The sequence below is a fragment of the Dermacentor variabilis genome, unplaced genomic scaffold (genome assembly GCF_050947875.1).
Source record: "Dermacentor variabilis isolate Ectoservices unplaced genomic scaffold, ASM5094787v1 scaffold_13, whole genome shotgun sequence".
Taxonomy (NCBI): Eukaryota; Metazoa; Arthropoda; class Arachnida; order Ixodida; family Ixodidae; genus Dermacentor; species Dermacentor variabilis.
Window position 1 is genome coordinate 29,892,994 of NW_027460291.1, and position 17,676 is coordinate 29,910,669.

Here is a 17,676-nt window from a genome sequence, read left to right on the forward strand (position 1 = left end):
GTCTAATGGAGGATATTTTAAAGGTGACCACATTGATATACCTCAAATATTTCTTGCGTGCCCAATCATTTACGACAGACACTGTAATTTTTTTGTCTTTATAATTGCGAAGAAACTGAAATAAGGTGCGGAGGCCTACTGTGATTTGTTTTCCAAGGCGCCCCCGGGTGCCTAGTGCATTGAAAACACATTTACTTCCACATTATTTCTGTGCGCTCCGACATTCAATTAGATACATTTCATTACGGTGTCCCAGAAGACAGTCGAGAAAAGAACGACTGCCTCGAACATATGCATATAGCCAGAAATGTTCTGGAATGTCATCAAAGAAAAGAAAGAATCGAGATGAAAGGGTGTCAGGTTTTCGATAAGTTGTGTGTCACAGAAGATTTCTATCGTCGAGATGATAGAAAAAACGACATCGTCCTCACCGGCCGCTTCTAGCAAAGAAATCGAAGGAACCATGGCAAGATCGCTACGCCCCGCTCCGAGCATCAGCGCGCGAAATAAGCTTTGTAAGCAATAATGCCCGCAGCCTACTTTCCAAACAACGTGCGCTGCAATCATTCCTTCTGGATACAGCTCCGGACGTTATCGCAGTCACGGAAACATGGCTGACGCGCGATCTCAAAGACTTGGAAGTTAGTCTGCCTAACTTAGTGAACGTACATAAATATAGGCAAACCCGTGTCGGCGTGGTGTCTTTCCTAATAAAAAACAAAATCCTTTTCATGGTACTTCCTGACGTTCAAGGTGCCGAAGCGATCTTTTGCGAACTGATGTAACCTTTTCACCGAATCATTGTCGGTTGCTTTTATCCCACTCCATCATTCAGGTTTGAAACTTTGCAATCGTTGAACACATATATGCACCAGCATGTACTTGGATCTATGGTAGTAATATAAGGTGACTTTACTCTCCTAATTATGGACTGGTGCACCATGCGGCAAAACTCTCAATTATGTGATGCCGTATTAGATGTTATGATAACATTCGGATTAAGTCAAACAGTGAAGCAGCCCACTCGCGTAACAGACAACAGCTCGAGCACCCTTGATTTTTTTCTTAGTAACCGCTTTCCGATTGAGGAAGCGAGGATGTACCTATGGAGATACAGATAATTTCGTAACCATATGTAGCCTTTCAGCCAACGACATTCCAATTACGCAGAGGCCTCTTATCACCTTGCTAAGCTTCAAAAATACAAATGGTACAAGTATACCTGATAAACTATTGTAGGAATTTTTCCATGTTCGAACAGCTTTCCAACGACACCAGCACGGAGTTGGAGGTATTGTGACAGAAATTCAAAAGAATTATGTTTTTCTGCGTTGGTAATTTCTTTCCGCTGAAGAAAAAAAACCTTTAAACACAATCTGAGGATAAATCGCGACATAATATACGCCAACGCTACGTCAAGCGCATAAGTGGATCATTGAAAATTACTTCTAAATAGATTGCCAGAAACGCTCTCAGTTCAGCTATAAAAGACACAAAAGCAAGAGTTAAAATTGTAACAATAAGCTATTTTATTGCACGTTTATAAACTTCTAAGGCACTGATTCAAGCTTCATAAGGAAGCATGAACCAACTTTCGGCAAATGCGTCATTACTGACTGGAATAATAATTAAATATCAGAGCAAAAGCAACACGTAGAAGTAAAAAAAAATTGGAGGACGCTTAAGCTTCGCCTTCAAGAGTGGAACGCGACAGCGTTCCCGTCGACCCGCCAAGGGGTGTAAGACAATGGGCTACGGCGCAGCGACTACGCGCCCCGCATCGGACGCGGTGAGCGTCGAGCAACGCAGCGTTCGGCGCGACAACGAAATGTGTGCCTGAGCAAGCGACGCACGCCTCAGCCTTAGAAACAGCTAGTTTCTAAGGCAACACCGCGTTCACTAGAGGCGCTTTTGTACCGCTTTGAAGCATCGAACTCGTGGCTCAGTGGTAACGTCTCCGTCTCACACTCCGGAGACCCTGGTTCGATTCCCACCCAGCCCATCTTGGAAGTTGCTTTTTATTTATGAAGTGCCTGCCGTGATTTATCGCTCACGGCCAACGCCGCGGACGCCGACACCGACACCGACGCCGACGACACCGGCTTTTCTGCGACACGAGCTCCTTAACGCTATCGCGTTAAAATTGTGGGTTTCACGTGTCAAAACCACTTTCTGATTATGAGGCACGCCGTAATGGAGGACTCCGGAAATTTCGACCACCTGGGGTTCTTTAACGTGCACCTCAATCTAAGTACACGGGTGTTTTCCCATTTCGCCCCCATCGAATTGCGGTCGCCGTGACCGGGATTCTGTATGCAGAAGTAAATCATGATAGCTCTAGTAGAGTCAAAGTAACTTGATGTGTACCGCATGGCATTGAGCTAGCTCCTGTCTTATTCCCAACTCTTATTAACTATCTAGCATGTAATATCGATGTCAACATCGGGATTTTTTGCTTAGAATTATATTTTATATTGCGAAATTAGCTCACCTGAAGACCATCAAACTTTAAATAATGCATTATAACTAGTGTCTAAATGGTTTAGCAACTGGCAGATGAGCCTTAGCGGTGATAAATTGGTATGTAACTAGGAAGGAACTTCTATCGGAATTATCGTACACAATTAATAACATCCAATGATGACCGTTCATAAAGGTAAATACCTAGGGTTGATAATAATAGACGACTTCAGGTGGTACACTAATGCGAATTACGTGATACCTACTGCAATAAAATGGATGTTCTTTCTCAGAAGGTGCTTCCGAGCAGCTACACAAGTTGTATAATTGTTAACTTATAATATATTCGTTAAACCTGTCCTTAAATATGCTAATTTTGTCTGGTTTCCTTTAGTAAGGCATTGATCAAAATACTAGAGGGAATTTAAGGGACAGCAAGAACGTTCATCTTTAACAGGTACAAGTTTACCGATTCACCATCAGAACTATGTAACTGAGTAGGACTACTCACGCTGCAAACCATGCTAAAATCGCACGACCAGAAATGATCTAACAACTGTTGAACAACCTATTTGATGTGGACAGCACCACTTACTTCAGTAAACCTGAAACTAGACGCACTCGGCATAAACGTCCTCAAACACTAAAATACTGTCACTTTAACACCGATTGTTTCAGATGCTCATTATTTCCATTAGCAATTATACAAATGAACACATTACCTGGGTTCCTAAAGGTACCTCGCCATTAGATAACTTCTGGCGTTTGTACGACACGCACCTTCGAACACTGCAATAAATTTGCTTTTTCTCGTTCTGTTAATAATATGACGAACTACTTTCACTGTCATGTTTATCCTTGTAGCTTACCTTGATTTGTGTTTTGTATTTTTTCTTCGTATATGTATCTCTTGCGTTCGTAGCTATACTATGTAACTTCAATGGTATATGACAAAGTTGAATATATACTAGCGCGTGTATTGTTCATGTTTCTACGCATGTATTGCTTATGTGTATCTGCTTCCTGCAATAATCCCTATCAGGATGGACATTAGGCTCCAAATAAATAAATAGACAAATAGTTGCACCTGTAAGCTGCCTTGCACCTACGTTGAAGGGCCAATGGGGGATTTGTGTATTAGGATGTGGCAACAATAAATGATCGTGTGACCGGAGTTGGCCTTACAAAAGGTCTTCTGTATAGTCTGCAGTCAAATTTTAACGACGCTCCCATGCAAGTCCCCTTATTTGAAAGGGTTGAAAGAAGCTTTCACATAACTATTGCATAACTATTCGAATTAACACGCCTATTGCCTTATGCAATTTTGCTCAATTTGGCAGCTTGCTGTAAAGATAATATTGATCAGTTATATTGAGGCAATGGGCCCTTCACCCAGAAAGCAGCTACCGAGGCTGCGTTTCTCCAATTGTGTGTTCAGTTGCATCCACCTACCGCAATAAAAGGGTAACACTTTGAGTACCTGTAGCAAGTAGAACAAACTTGTACCACATTCAGAATTCGTTGGAGGTCTAAATAAAAATGGTTACTTGTTTATCACGCATGTAGTATGCTGATTCAACCATGAGCTTTTCTTCCGGATCTCTTTCACCGTCACTATCAGGGAAAGTGTTGCCGCGTCACACGTGACGCAGAGCGGCAGGGGAAAGAACGTCAGGAGTTTGAACGCTATAATTATCTCTTGAGAAGTTGCATTACAACTGGAGCTTAGGCACCCGTGTAAAGCATAACAGTGAACAGAAAGTGGAACAAAATCTTTACGGTCCCTTTGGTGGAGGGAAATGCGCTACCACATGTAAAACACCCACATTTTTCTTGACATAAGGGGCAGCCTTTGTTGCACAAAAGTTAACTTAACCACTGTCACGACTGTGTTGAAGTTATGGTATTTGCGTATTCACTGTAGTATGTAAATTGTTTCCAAACTGCGGGAGGCCTGAGTCTTTGTCAAACATTGACCTCTGACGTTTCCTTCAAACGCTTAGATAGGATAGCGCCCATAGTGCCTTCTGACCCATTTGTTACACGCGTTCAGTACGGTTCTTTCAATAGCTTCCGGTTCGGGTTCGGTTCTAAGATGGCGGAAATGTAGCAATTCAGTTTTGTTGAGGTTCAGCTGAGGTTCGATCCATCGCCGGACTGTTACACGTGAGTACACAGGGAATGACTGCAGCTTCTGCAATGCCTTTGCGAGAGGGCGAGGGGTTACGCGCTATTATACCTGTACAGAAGGGTTTGTGTCAACGCCCAAGGAGCTCTCAGGTCTTGCTTGAAAGGTCTAATGGACCCAAAATAGGCACGCTTTCTTACGTCGAATTTCCCTTGTCCTGCGCCATGATTCAGATTATACAAGTTCTCAACCAGGCCCCGACTCGGCGTGCGAGAGAACAGCAGCAACAGCAGCGACAATGTCGAAAGAAGACAGCTTAAACAATCGGAATCAACATATCTGCCCACGCACCGCTCACGAAACTCTGCAGGCTCTCCTTGACAGCGTGGTCTGCGCGTCGGCCACTACGCAGCACAATGAAAGCCCTGGCCGCCTCGCCGAATTTTGGGTGAGGCACACCAGCAACCACTGCTTCTTTAACATCGGGGTGCGAGAGGAGAAGGGCCTCGAGCTCAGCAGGCGATACTTGCTGGTCCATGCACTTGATGACGTCCTTGATGCGGCCGCTTACGTGAATATGGCCGTCTTCCGTGTAGTAGCCTGTGTCTCCTGCAGCATTAAGCAATCGAATATGTATTGTACTTTTTTCCTTGCACAGACAGCTACATAATTCAAAAAGACTCAGATGTTATGAATTGCCGAATACACCTTAAAGTAAAACACATGCACTCTGCCGTGTATTTAACTGAATAGGTTGTCCTTTGTTACTGAATACACTTTAACTAACCAGGGGTTTTATTAAAAATTATTAGTTAATAATAATAGTTGTAACTTATTTTCTGCAAAGTAATCGTAGAAGTGCAGCCATCCTGCTTCGCTTCTTCGAAGCCATTATAAAAAAGTACCATGTATTAGGCAGCATGTCATTAACCCAGGTGGACATCAGAAATTAAGCGATAAGCACTTATGCATAATTTCTGCGCATGTCTCAGCGTATTCAGTTCTTCTTTCAGATCCTTCTTCGGCAGATGTTTTTTTTCGCATCGAAATAACTGTAACTTTTGTCGGTTAATATATGGTGCTCGAATTTTGTTGATGGTGAAATTTGCAGTATCACTACCTATTCTGCTCTAGAAAATCGTAGCTGCAGCCACTGCATCAACTAAAAAAAATGAAAAAGTACTCTATCGCAAGCACACAGCGTTACACGGCAATGCGACTATGATTGTTCAAGCCCATACAGAATGTCTTTTTTTGACATTATGCAGGGTATAGAGCTTCACATAATAACACAGAAGAAAAATTACAAGTCATGTATACGAAACAGCGTATCCATCATTGAACTTCACGAGTTCGTCGGCCGCAGTGCCAGCAATCCAACCCAGAACAGGGCAAACCCGACTTCTCTGCGGGTTACACCATACCCCCACACCCTCCCTCCCTTCCGTAATTCTCGTCTTCGAGAATACACGACAGATAAAACAAATAAAACGCAAGCAAATAAGGACACAAACATTTCAGATCCGATGCACTGTGGGGATGGGTACACGAAGATTGCATGAGCCAGCAAGGGCAAATGTGCATTACAAGAGACACGCTGCCAGTTTCACTGGGGGTCGCGTCTTTCAGACACCATGGTGGAGCTTCCAGAGAAAGTGGAACTTCTATTCAGCCTTAAAACGTGTTTAATCGCATGGCATGACGTGATCAGCCTTGTAGCAACACTCCATAGCGACACAGTACGAAGAGAGACGAGCAGCGAATTTCGACGACAAGGCGTCCCGTAACTTCGTTCTTTATCCCCAGCTAGGAGCTAGGCGCGCTGAATTTTTATAGGTAAATTGTGGCTGCATGACTTGCCAAGCGTCACAGAGCTTGCATGAAGAAAATTCGCGAATGTATGTGATACTGCATTTTAGGCAAGCGTTCTTGCCCAAATGGTTAGAGCATCTAGCTTCTCGACTCGTGGGACCGCGTTCGAAGCCATCCATCGGAAACGTTTATATACATGTATATATATATATATATATATATATATATATATATATATATATATATATATATATATATATATATATATATATATATATATATATATATATATAATATATTACCTCTGTCCTGCGCCAGCCAATTCCAACTTGCGTGAGCGAATTTTCTAATTTGGTCATACAACAAAGTCTCCTGTCGTCCTCGACTGCACTTCCCTTCTCTTGGCAGCCATTCGGTAACCCTAATGGTCCAACGGGTAACTAATCTATACGTTCCCGGCCTGCTCAGCTCCATTTTTTTCTCTTAATGTCAATTAAAATATCGGCTACACCCGTTTCTTCGCTGATCCCACCCCGCTCTCTTCCTGTCTCTTATCGTTATGCTTATCATTCTTCGTTCCATCGCTCTTTGCGTGGTCGTTAATTTATTCTCGAGCTTAACTGTCAATCTCCAAGCTTCTGCCCTATATGTTAGCATCGGCAAAATGTATTGATTGTACACCTTTCTTTTCAATAATAGTGGTAAGTTTCCACTCAGGATATGCGAATTTCTACCGTGTGCACTCCAGCCCAATTTTATTCTTCTCTAAATTTCCTTCTCATAATCAGGGTCCCTTATGAGTAATTGAGCTAGGCAAATCTACTCCCTCACAGGCTCTAGAGGCTTACTGGAGATCTTGAACTTTACCTGCAAGTGTCCTGGTAACCGTCCAGGTTATATAAACCGCCCGAGAGACACACATATACTCACAAACGTCTAAGTGGGGGCAAGAAACAAAGAAAGCTATCACTTTAAAATTATGAAGATTTCCAAACACTCTGGCAATCGCGGCGAGCGAAGCAACCTGCAAGGCGGAACGGCGCATCTCGACAGGAAACACGCAGTTGGCATTGGGGACGAACGCGTGCGTGCTCTAGCGCATGCGAAGAAGGTGTGATGAAGGCGACGAAGGAGCGCTGGGAAAAGAAATGAAACGCTGGTGCTTTCTCCACTACTTTCCAAACCCTTCAAAGTCTCGGCCCACCTGAGGAGTGCGCACGTTTTTGGCACTAAGGAGTGCTTCAAATGCTCAATTTTAGAGACATGCCTTTATTAAGAAATATTTGCCCAATTGATTCTCAAATAAAAAGTCAAGCTTGGATTATCGCGAAATTTGTCACGCCGCATCTACAAAATGTTTGACGCGTGGCTAAGGCTACTCAGTCCTGTAAATTTCCGGGCAAGTGAGTGCTTTCGCACAGAAGCTTGCCGAGTGACGAATGTGTCACATTCACTAGACAATTTTAGCATAGCGTAAGTGGCAGCATGCTAAACGCTAAAATATAGTGGGGCACACAGCACACGGGCAGAACGCTATAGCAGCTTTGCGCATACCGCGCCTCCGCTGCTAATTTTAGAATGGCGTTTGTCGCCTTGCGTACGTTAAACATGGGTACCTTTGCGGGACATTGCAGTGCGCGTGTTCCCAATACCTTTAGTCTAACGTTCAAAACGCAAACGGAAGAGGGATGGATGGATGGATGGATGTTATGAGCGTCCCCTTTGGAACGGGTACGCTCATATTAAGAGTTAGTGGTTGCGCCACCAAGATCTTCCTATTATACTGCCTAATGTCCTACCTAGGTTAAACAATAAGAAAACGAAAAAAAAACACTATGACCTACCACACCCACTTTTTCTGATCGCCTATTTCGAACTTTGCTTTTGTACGTGTCCGTTTTTCGTGGTTTCTCTACTTTTCTTCCACCAATACTCCAAACGCCTCTTACTAATGCCTATTGCGGACATGTTTTTTTCACTGCTCTCGCTGAACCCAAGGGTTTCAAGATGGCCAGTGGTGCCTAAATCGACCGCTGGGTAGATATCTGCACATTCTAATAACACATGCTCCATAGTCTCCCTAGCTTTACCGCAGCAAGCACATGCTTCTTCTTTTGTCTTATATCTCGGTTTATAGGTGCGTGTTCTAAGGCATGTCAATCTCGCTTAGAAAAGTGATTAGCTTTCGTTTGAGTTATCACAAATTGCTTCTTTCCTGATTTCGTTTTTTCATCTTAAGTAGTCACTCATGGAAGGTTTCTTTTCCATTGCCGCGACCCATGAGATTATTTGAGCCTATCTGGCTTTCCGCTTGACCTTCTTTGTTGCTGTGTTGCGCACCCTACAGGCCTCATACTTGTTGGTAAGCTTCCTAGTTGTTTTCCTCCATTGTGAATCGATGTTTTCCCTGTACAGATACCTAAACATTCTCCCAGCCCATTTACTTTCTTCCATATTCCTCAGTCGTTCTTCATACTCAATTTTACTGCGAGCTTCCCTCACTTCAAAACTAGTCCAGCCCATATCACCCTGCACAGCTTCATTTGTAGCCTTTCCGTGAGCGCCCAGTGCGAGGCAACCCACTGACCTTTGGTTCCCATTGAGGCCTGATTGTACCGCTGATTTAAAGCGAACAACCACATTTCCAAAAGTAAGTCCTAGAATCATTACACGTTTCCAGATACCTCGGAGGACCTCGTACCTATTGTATCCCCATATCGCTCTGTGCTTCATTATGGCCGCCATTTCTCTTCCCCTTCACTGTTATTTTTTTCCTGTGTTTCCATATATCTATTGCCTTCGTTTATCCATATACCAAGGTATTTATATTATGTTACCCGATGTATTTCCTGGCCCTGCATCTCAACTGTCCACTGTTTTCATTGAATACCATAACACCTGATTATCTAACACTAACTTTCAAGCCTAAATTGGGGCCTTCCTACCCACCAATATTAGCCCGACGTTGCAAATCACTTTGCTTGTTAGCTAGCAACACAATGTCGTCCACATAAAATAAAACAGGGAGCTGGTGCTCTATTACTGTACCCGCCTGTTTATATGAGAGATTAAACCAGATATTACTTCCTTGTAGCACCCTCTCCATCCTCACCATGTACATCCTAAACAGCAGCGGGGATAAAGGGCACCCCTGCCTCAGTCCCTTGTTCATATTTTTTTATTGCGATAAAGACTTCCCTTAAGGCATAATTTTTGATGCGTATATGTGTATTATATGTGTGCTGTGAGGCCTGTGTTGTCTATGAATTGAAGCAGTGTTTTGTGGAATCTGTTGTCATGTATCGAGCGGTCATAGCTGGTTGTTACACTGTAGCGGAGGCCGGCTTGGAGTAGGAGACGCGAGCTTTCCGATTTTAAACCAGTACATGTCCATATTAGGTGGTATGCATCTGCATCCATCACAGGAACGGAGCAGTATGGACACGTAGCCCTCAGTGGTAAATGCGACCAGTTCCACCTTGAGATAACAGCCAGTGTAAGGGCCACCCCGGCCCGAAGCCTCCTAAGCATAGCTTCCCCCGCCCTAGTAAGGTGAAGGGGGAGGGAGCAGACACACGGTGGGATAAGAGCGCGTGTGTCCTGCCGGAGAAAGTTTTTACGGGCTTGGAGCGAGTTAAGGGGTTGAGGTGGGAGGGGAATAGTCGGAAGATCAGGATTAGGAGGGCAGTGTGCCTGCTGGTCAGCAGCAATGCTGTGAGGGTTCGCTGAATGGCCTTGAATCCAGTGTACCTTGAGGCAAGTAGCTGTATTACTATTCATAGTGTGTATTGTCTCGCAGATTTCCATCGCCTTATCAACCTTCTTGAGTTCCTGAATAGCCGCTAAAGAATCTGTGAACATATCTAGTTGCTTGATGGTAGGCAGCTTAGATGTCGCATCTTGCACAGCGTCGTGGATGGCTTGAAGTTCCATTACTAGAGCGCTGGGTTCCGTAGATGAATAGCGCCGGTGGCCGCTGATGAAATTATGCGTAGTACTCAGGAATGATGTCCTTCCGCCGTCTGGGAGAATGGCAGCATCCGTATAGACTTTGCAGGGGTTAGCGCATGATGCATCGGCGATATTGTGTTCGTCAATAATAACTTTTGTATCGCTGCGTCGTAACTTCGTTGGCTTATTAGTTGTGATGCTGGTGAATTCCCAGGGAGGCATTAGATAGGGCTGATTGTCAATCCTAGAGCAGCGGTGAAAATGAGCATGCAACGCAGCGACAGCCGGAATAAGTAGCTTTTTTATTTCACGTGCTTTTTCACGTTGCAAAATTAGCTCTGCAATTGTGCTGAGCTGGGCATGTTCCTGTAAGGTTGGTATCGGAGTGATGCGGGGCAGTGCTGTGATTGTGCGCATAGCATCGCGATTAATTGTCTCCAACTGTGCCAGCTGTGCCAAAGTCAGCCGTTGAAATTGTGCTTGGTATAAAATTCGTGGCTGCAAGACTGCACGCACCAACCGTCGAGCTACGTCAGTACGAGCTCCAGCTGCTTTTGCTGCAATGCGACGAATAAGGTGAAGTGTTTTTGTCGAACTCTGTCTGGTTTTACGGAGCCAGTGTGCACCACTGCCGGAGTGGTGAATATTGAGACCCAGTATGCGGACCTCAGAAGCCTCAGGGATTGTCACTGCGCCGAGTCTAAATGTAAAGGGGTGCTGCGTGATTCTTGTGCGTCCTTTCTTGTTGGTCACCGCAACATAGCTTGATTTTTGGGCGGAAATGTCCAACCCTGCTTTCCGAGCGTAGTTGTTTAGCACATCAAGGGCTTCTTGAAGCTGTTGAGTTTTTTTAGATATATCTTTATGCACGGACCACGAAGTGACGTCATCTGCATAGATTAAGAACCTCACATCTGCAATCCGATGTAGTTGCCAGGCTAGAGGTATTAGAGTAACGTTGAAGAGAAGAGGAGCCAAAACCGAACCTTGTGGGACTCCTCTGTTCAATGTGAAGTATCCTTCTTTCCTTCCATCTACTCTAATCGCAAATGTGTGATTCTGAAGGAATGAGTAGATGAATCTTATCACCTGCGGTGGAAATCCCAGATCGATGAGGTTGGATATAATGATTTCATGGTCTATATTGTCATAAGCTTTCGTTATGTCTGTTGCTACTACCGTGCGCACAGCGTGACTGTGTGGAGAAACCGGTAAAACATCGTCTGATAAGATAGAAAGTCCGTCTTCAGTTCCCAAGTAAGAACAGAATCCAATTTGAGCCAGGTGATATTTATCGTGGCGTTCAAGCCACCAGGAAACTCGTGTGGCCAGCATCTTTTCAGCGAGCTTGCAGACAGTTGAAGTTAGTGAAATTGGGAGTAAAGACTGCAGGCTATTTGGAGACTTTCCTGGTTTCGGAATCGCGACAACAATTGAATGCTTCCAATCAGGTGGAATGTTTCCAGTCTCCCATACCTTATTAATAGCCTGAAGAAGTGCGTCGAGAGCTGCTCCTTCCATGTTCTTGAAAACCTCATAAGGAATACCATCTGGACCAGGTGTTGTTCGTTGCTTCGAAGTTTCAATCGCCGCTATTAGTTCGGCCATACTAAAAGGGCTGGATATTTCGGATTTGGAGGTTGTGTCAGACTCATCAATTTGGGGGCAGTTTATAGGTGACGCTTGATCGTATTTCGGGAAAAACGCTCTAGCAGCGTGTTCTGCAAATTGATGTGGCGAACTCTGCATCGCTAACCTAACGCTCGCTGCAGGGTCAGGTTGCTTATGACCGTATTCCATTGACGGGAACATACGCCAAAGTGCTCTGTTTCCAATGCCCGATCCAAGATTCTCGCACCACCCATACCATCGTCGTCGAGAAAGTTGCTTTTCGTGCTGACGCGCCTTCGCCACTATATGGTAAGCACGTGCACGGCTACCGGGTGCATCGGGATTCCTCGACGCATGCAATTCTGCCTGACGTCTCTTTGCCCAAAGTTGCAAAAGGGTGAGGTCCGGTTGAGGTTGTTCCTCGTCAACTGTGGTTACAGTGGTGTTCCTCCGTAGCAGTTCTTGCAAAGCGGGAAGAATTTCTGGGGGCTCTGAGGGTACTTTATGAATCGATGATTCCCGAAACTTATCCCAATGCGTGACTGTTACTCGTCGACGAATTTTCTTTATGCACGTTCTGTGCAAACCAATCATTATTGGCATATGATCACTGCCCCATGCCTATGGAAGGACGGCTCTTTCCCGGAAGAGTGGAAACTGGCAACTACTGTTCTGATACCCAAACCGGGCAAGGCCATAGGGCTTGAAAATCTCAGACCCATTTCCCTGACGTCGTGTTTGGGAAAAGTCGCTGAGCATGCCATTTTAAATAGGCTAACGCGTTATGTTGAGGGCAATGGGGTCTTTCCGCATTCGATGATAGGATTTCGGCCCGGCCTCTCGACTCAGGATGCTATGATCAGGATTAAGCATCAGATCCTTGACCGGCGAACAAGGGATACTAAGGCACTAATTGGACTTGATGTGGAAAAAGCTTTCGATAAAATCCGACATTCTTTCATTCTACGGGTGCTATCGGACTTGAATATGGGGCAGCGGCTTTTCAATTTTGTCAAGGCTTTCCTTACGGATAGAAAGACATGTCTCAGGTTTGGGGAGATAAAATCGGAAGTCGTTAAATTGGGTTGCTGTGGTACTCCGCAGGGATCCGTACTCTCGCCTATGTTATTCAATCTGGCGATGTCGAAGTTGGCTAATAGACTGGACACTGTCCAGGATATTGGCTATTCTATCTACGCGGATGACATTACTATATGGAGTGTCGGTGGTAGTGATGGAGAGCTTGAGGCTAGGCTGCAGCAGGTGGTAACGCTTACGGAGGAGTACCTGGGTCTCATGGGGCTCAAGTGCTCCACCAAAAAGTCGGAGTTGTTGATCTACAAATCTAAGAAGCTAGGTCGTAGGCCGAGGGGTTGGGTACCGGAAGTTGAGCCTTGCATTAGAATTCATACTAGGGAAGGGTCGGTGATACCCAAAGTTGAAGCAATCAGGGTCCTGGGTTTTGTACTTGAAGCGAACGGTTCGAACATTAGAACCATTCAGTGTATTATCAAGAAAACGGAGGAGGCCATAAGACTTATAAGAAGGATCTCTAATAGGCATAGGGGTTTAGGAGAAGAAGGTGCGATGCGCTTAGTTCACGCATTTATTATGTGTCATTTCTCGTATGTGGCAGCTATGCTAAATTGGAATAGGGGGGAGAAAAATAAATTGGAAGCATTAATCAGAAAAGCCATCAAGGCTGCGCTTGGTCTGCCTATGACTACGTCAAACGATATGTTGTTACGACTGGTTTTGCATAATACTTTAGATGAAATTGCTGAGGCTCAACGTACCGCACAGAGGGCGCGGTTGCTAGGTACACCAGCGGGTAGGTATATATTACAGTCAATTGAAGAATCGGTGGCTGTGTCGCACGATAGGGCGCCCCTACACGAGTTGAACGTGAACCTTAGGGCAAATATCATGGTTCGTCCATTTCCGCGGAATGTGCACCCCGTGCACGATGTAGGGAGGCGGGTCGCGAGAGCTAGGGCTTTGTTGCGAGAGGCAAAGGATCAGGAGGAGGAGTCTGCATTTGTTGACGCCGCATGGATTAATGGTAAAAATGCTTATTCGGTGGTGGTAGTAGATGGCAAAGGGAGCGTTAGAAATGCTGCTTCCATTTATACCAAAGACCCGGGGGTTGCTGAACAGGTGGCTATTGCTCTAGCACTAATTGATTCTAGAAGAGTTTTGGTGTTTAGCGACTCGCAATCTGCGATTACAGCCTTCTCGAGAGGACTTGTTGCGGAACCGGCTAACAGACTGCAACAGGGTAGGGATATCACTTCGCGTACCGTTACTTGGTTCCCGGCGCACATGGGGACAGTGGAGGGAGCCCCGCGTAACCTCAACGAGGTGGCGCACAGGGAGGCACGAGGATTAGTGTGCCGTGTACTCCCTGAAGGGGCTGGATCTCCCGCTCCTGAGTACAGGGACCAACTGTTAACCTACAACGAAATCACCAAGCACTATTACTTAGGGCGCAGGGCATTCCCGTTGCCACATCCTAAATTAAGTAGGCCGCAGGCGGTTACATTAAGGCTTCTGCAGACACGGACCTACCCTAACCCGGTCATCATGAATAAAATTAATCCGGACTGCGGGGTTTCAGTCTATTGTAGTAAGTGTGGGGGTTTGCTCGATTTACAACACATGCTGTGGCGCTGCTTGGCGTTGGCCGGTGATGGTTCTCGAGGTGAACAGTGGTGGCAGCGAATGCTGCACAGTGAAGTGCTGGCTGCTTGGCGTTGGCCGGTGATGGTTCTCGAGGTGAACAGTGGTGGCAGCGAATGCTGCACAGTGAAGTGCTGGCGGACCAACTCAGGGCTGTCCAGAGGGCCCGTGTGATGGCAGAGGGGCTCGGCCTCTCTGTACCGACGTGGGACCGGCCCGCATCAGTCCCAGACTGATCCCTCAGGACCTAAATAAAGTTCTTCATACCATACCATACTGCCCCATGTATCTGGTTCCACCCTACACTGCGGCATTCCAGGACCCAACCACCACGTGAGGTCTGGAGCGTTTGTTCTAGATACTGCGGGTACAGCACAGGTAACCACAGCGTGATGGTTCAGCAGTGTAGAAGTGGCATCGCTCATGATGTTTTTAACTTGGTATCCTCTTCGGGAGTTGTACTTGTACCCCCATTCTGTATGTGGGGCATTGAAGTCTCTACCCACGAGAATAGAAATTCCCAGGTACGTAGACTATGGGTACATAGACGTAGGTATGGGCTATCCACCCCAAGTTCAAACGTGTGCGCTGCGGTCTGGCGTAGAATGACACTAGAATGACAGGAGTCTTCACTTGTCGTGTCAGGACCCCGACAACTTCTTAATTACCACTACACCATGGCTCCAGATCAATCACTGTGTGAGCAATATGCGATGATATATAAACTGCAGCTTTTCCCGGAGCTGAAGCCATTGCAGTAGCACGTCTCTCTCTAATAGATGGGTTATGATACCCATTAAAATTGGACAGGGAGCATAGCTTATTATGATCTTGAATAAGCAGTGCCCATACATGTAGCTTATTGTATTGAAGCTTGGTTTTCATTTCTCCTAACTTGGAGTTTAGGCCCCGACAATTCCACCGTAGAATTCCATCCTGTGACAGCTGCTGCAGAGAATTAGCATGATGCAGGCAATTCTGAATGAGCAACGTTAGTTGAGCAAGTTGACCTAAAACCAAACAGCTCGGTTGACCTGTTGTGCCGGACGGGATTCAGGCGTAACGGTGGCGTTCGCAGTGTTTGATGCGTCACGTGTTGGTCCTATTTTATTACGACGCAGAATTACCAATTCTTTATGTTTGCGTAGTCGCTCAATCTCTCTGGCCAGTGCGTCTATCCGAGCGTCAATGTCATCATGGTCATCATCCGAATGATGCAGAGGTTCCGGTAATTTCTGTTTCTTTGTCTGTGACTGCTTGCCACGTTTAAGAACAGAAGAATACAGTTGTGTTTCTGGGGCTTTTTCTTCTTCTGCCAAGAGCATCTCTGGCTCTTGTGTTGTTGATATGTTGATATGTTGATATGTTCTTGTTGATATGAACTCTCTCCTCCCTCCTCATTCCTTCCCATTCAACGCAAACGGTATTTTCTAGGTAAATCTCTCTCAAAAGCTGTTGACAATCGTCACCTAAGCCTTCCCCTTCCAGAATATTCCACAAAATGTGGCGGTCTACGTTGTGATAGGCTCCTCTAATGTCTAAAAAGGCAACATATAACGGTCTGCTTTTAACTTTTGATATTTCACTACACTAAGAACAAATAAGTTATCATCTAAACGCCTACCTATTCTGAAGCCATTCTGAAGTTCTCCCAAAATATCATTATTCTCTGCCCATGCTGGAAGCTTTAATTTGATTGCCTGCATTGCTACCCTCAGAACGTCACAAGATAGAGCGCCGTCTAGTGCCTTGTGCCAAATGTATCCATGCCAAGGCAAGCCGTTAGCAGCCGTCTTGTTGTTGCTATGCGGAACGTCTTGTTTAGGCATAGGGACGAAGGAATCGTCGGACGATCTCAGAAATTGAACGCGCTATGCACTTATAACTCACGTTGAGTTGAGAGGAAGCGAAAGATTATTTCAATAGTTACTGTTGGTCAACGAGAGCGAGAGCGTAGCAATGGCGAGATATCACGCTGAAGCGGGAGCCATGGGTGCCGCTTCGCCGAATAATATACATTATCATAGGGCATGTAAACGACAGAAAGCCTATCACGTTCAGATCATGCGCAGTGAAGACGACGCTGTTTCTTTGTGTACGTAATGCGTTTATGTTTACTTGCAGACACTTTGTGTTTGCAACGGGTCTCTGTGATAAAATTGTCTATTTTCGGAATTTAGCGGGAAGTGCTAGCCGGTCGCAATGAACTGACGCTAAGAAATAGCGCTGTCGAAGGTGGCAACAGCGATCGCTCTCGCCTCACCGCAAATTCTCGTCATATGAGCGCTCGCACTCTCATTGATCGCCAGTAACTATTGAAATGAGCTTTCGATTCCTCTTAATTCACCTGAAACGCTATATATCAGCGCATAGGGGGTCCAATTTCTGAGATCGTCCAGCAATTCCGGCGCCCAAAGGATTGACGAGACCTGTCTACATAGCAACAAGAGAATAGTTACTACTAAAATGTTTCGGCTTGGATACGTCTGCCACGAAGCACCAGACGGTTCCATGTCTTTGAACGTTTTCTTTACGTTTGCGTTTTCATATGTTAAACTGAATGCATCGAAGGAGCATACGTAAGGCAACAAGCTCTATTCTAAAATTGTCTACCTATAAAAATGCTGCTTTGACTATAATTAAATAAATGGCGAGCCTATCAGCTTTGAATACTCGAACCTAGATGGTGCGGTGACGTGTTGCGCTGGTGAGCCGATGTCGTTGCGGTGGGTCTCCCACCAGACGGCGCTCAAAAAGCAAAGCAAAGGGCATTTCTTGAGATTTTGTGGCGAATGGACTTGCTTTTCGGGGCTCAGTGGCGGCGACGAAATCATGAGTTTTTGTGCATGCTTTGAGCTTGCTTCTATTTTTGATTTGCCGCTTTTTTGCTTTTAAATAGTAATTGCGCGGTTTTCTTTTTTGCTTTCTTTTGTCTGTCGTATTTCGTGTGCGCTGATGCGTTTCGTGTACATTTGGTTTTGCAGGATGGTTAGAGCGCCCTTTCGCGCCACGGGCTTCAACACGGGCAGCCGGGA

At 45.4% G+C, this 17,676-nt stretch overlaps 1 protein-coding gene across 1 annotated transcript in view; it reads right to left on the reverse strand.

Annotated features, from left to right (window-relative positions):
• Positions 1 to 1,472: 1,472 nt before the first annotated feature.
• Positions 1,473 to 17,676, reverse strand: part of LOC142566631 (luciferin 4-monooxygenase-like) — a 53,960-nt gene continuing 37,756 nt past the window's right edge. Inside the window, exons 4-5 of the mRNA XM_075677467.1 lie at positions 4,947 to 5,197; positions 1,473 to 1,481 (exon numbers count right to left, since the gene is read on the reverse strand). Coding sequence (XP_075533582.1) covers positions 1,473 to 1,481; positions 4,947 to 5,197 — 260 coding nt within the window. The remainder of the gene's footprint in view (positions 1,482 to 4,946; positions 5,198 to 17,676) is intronic.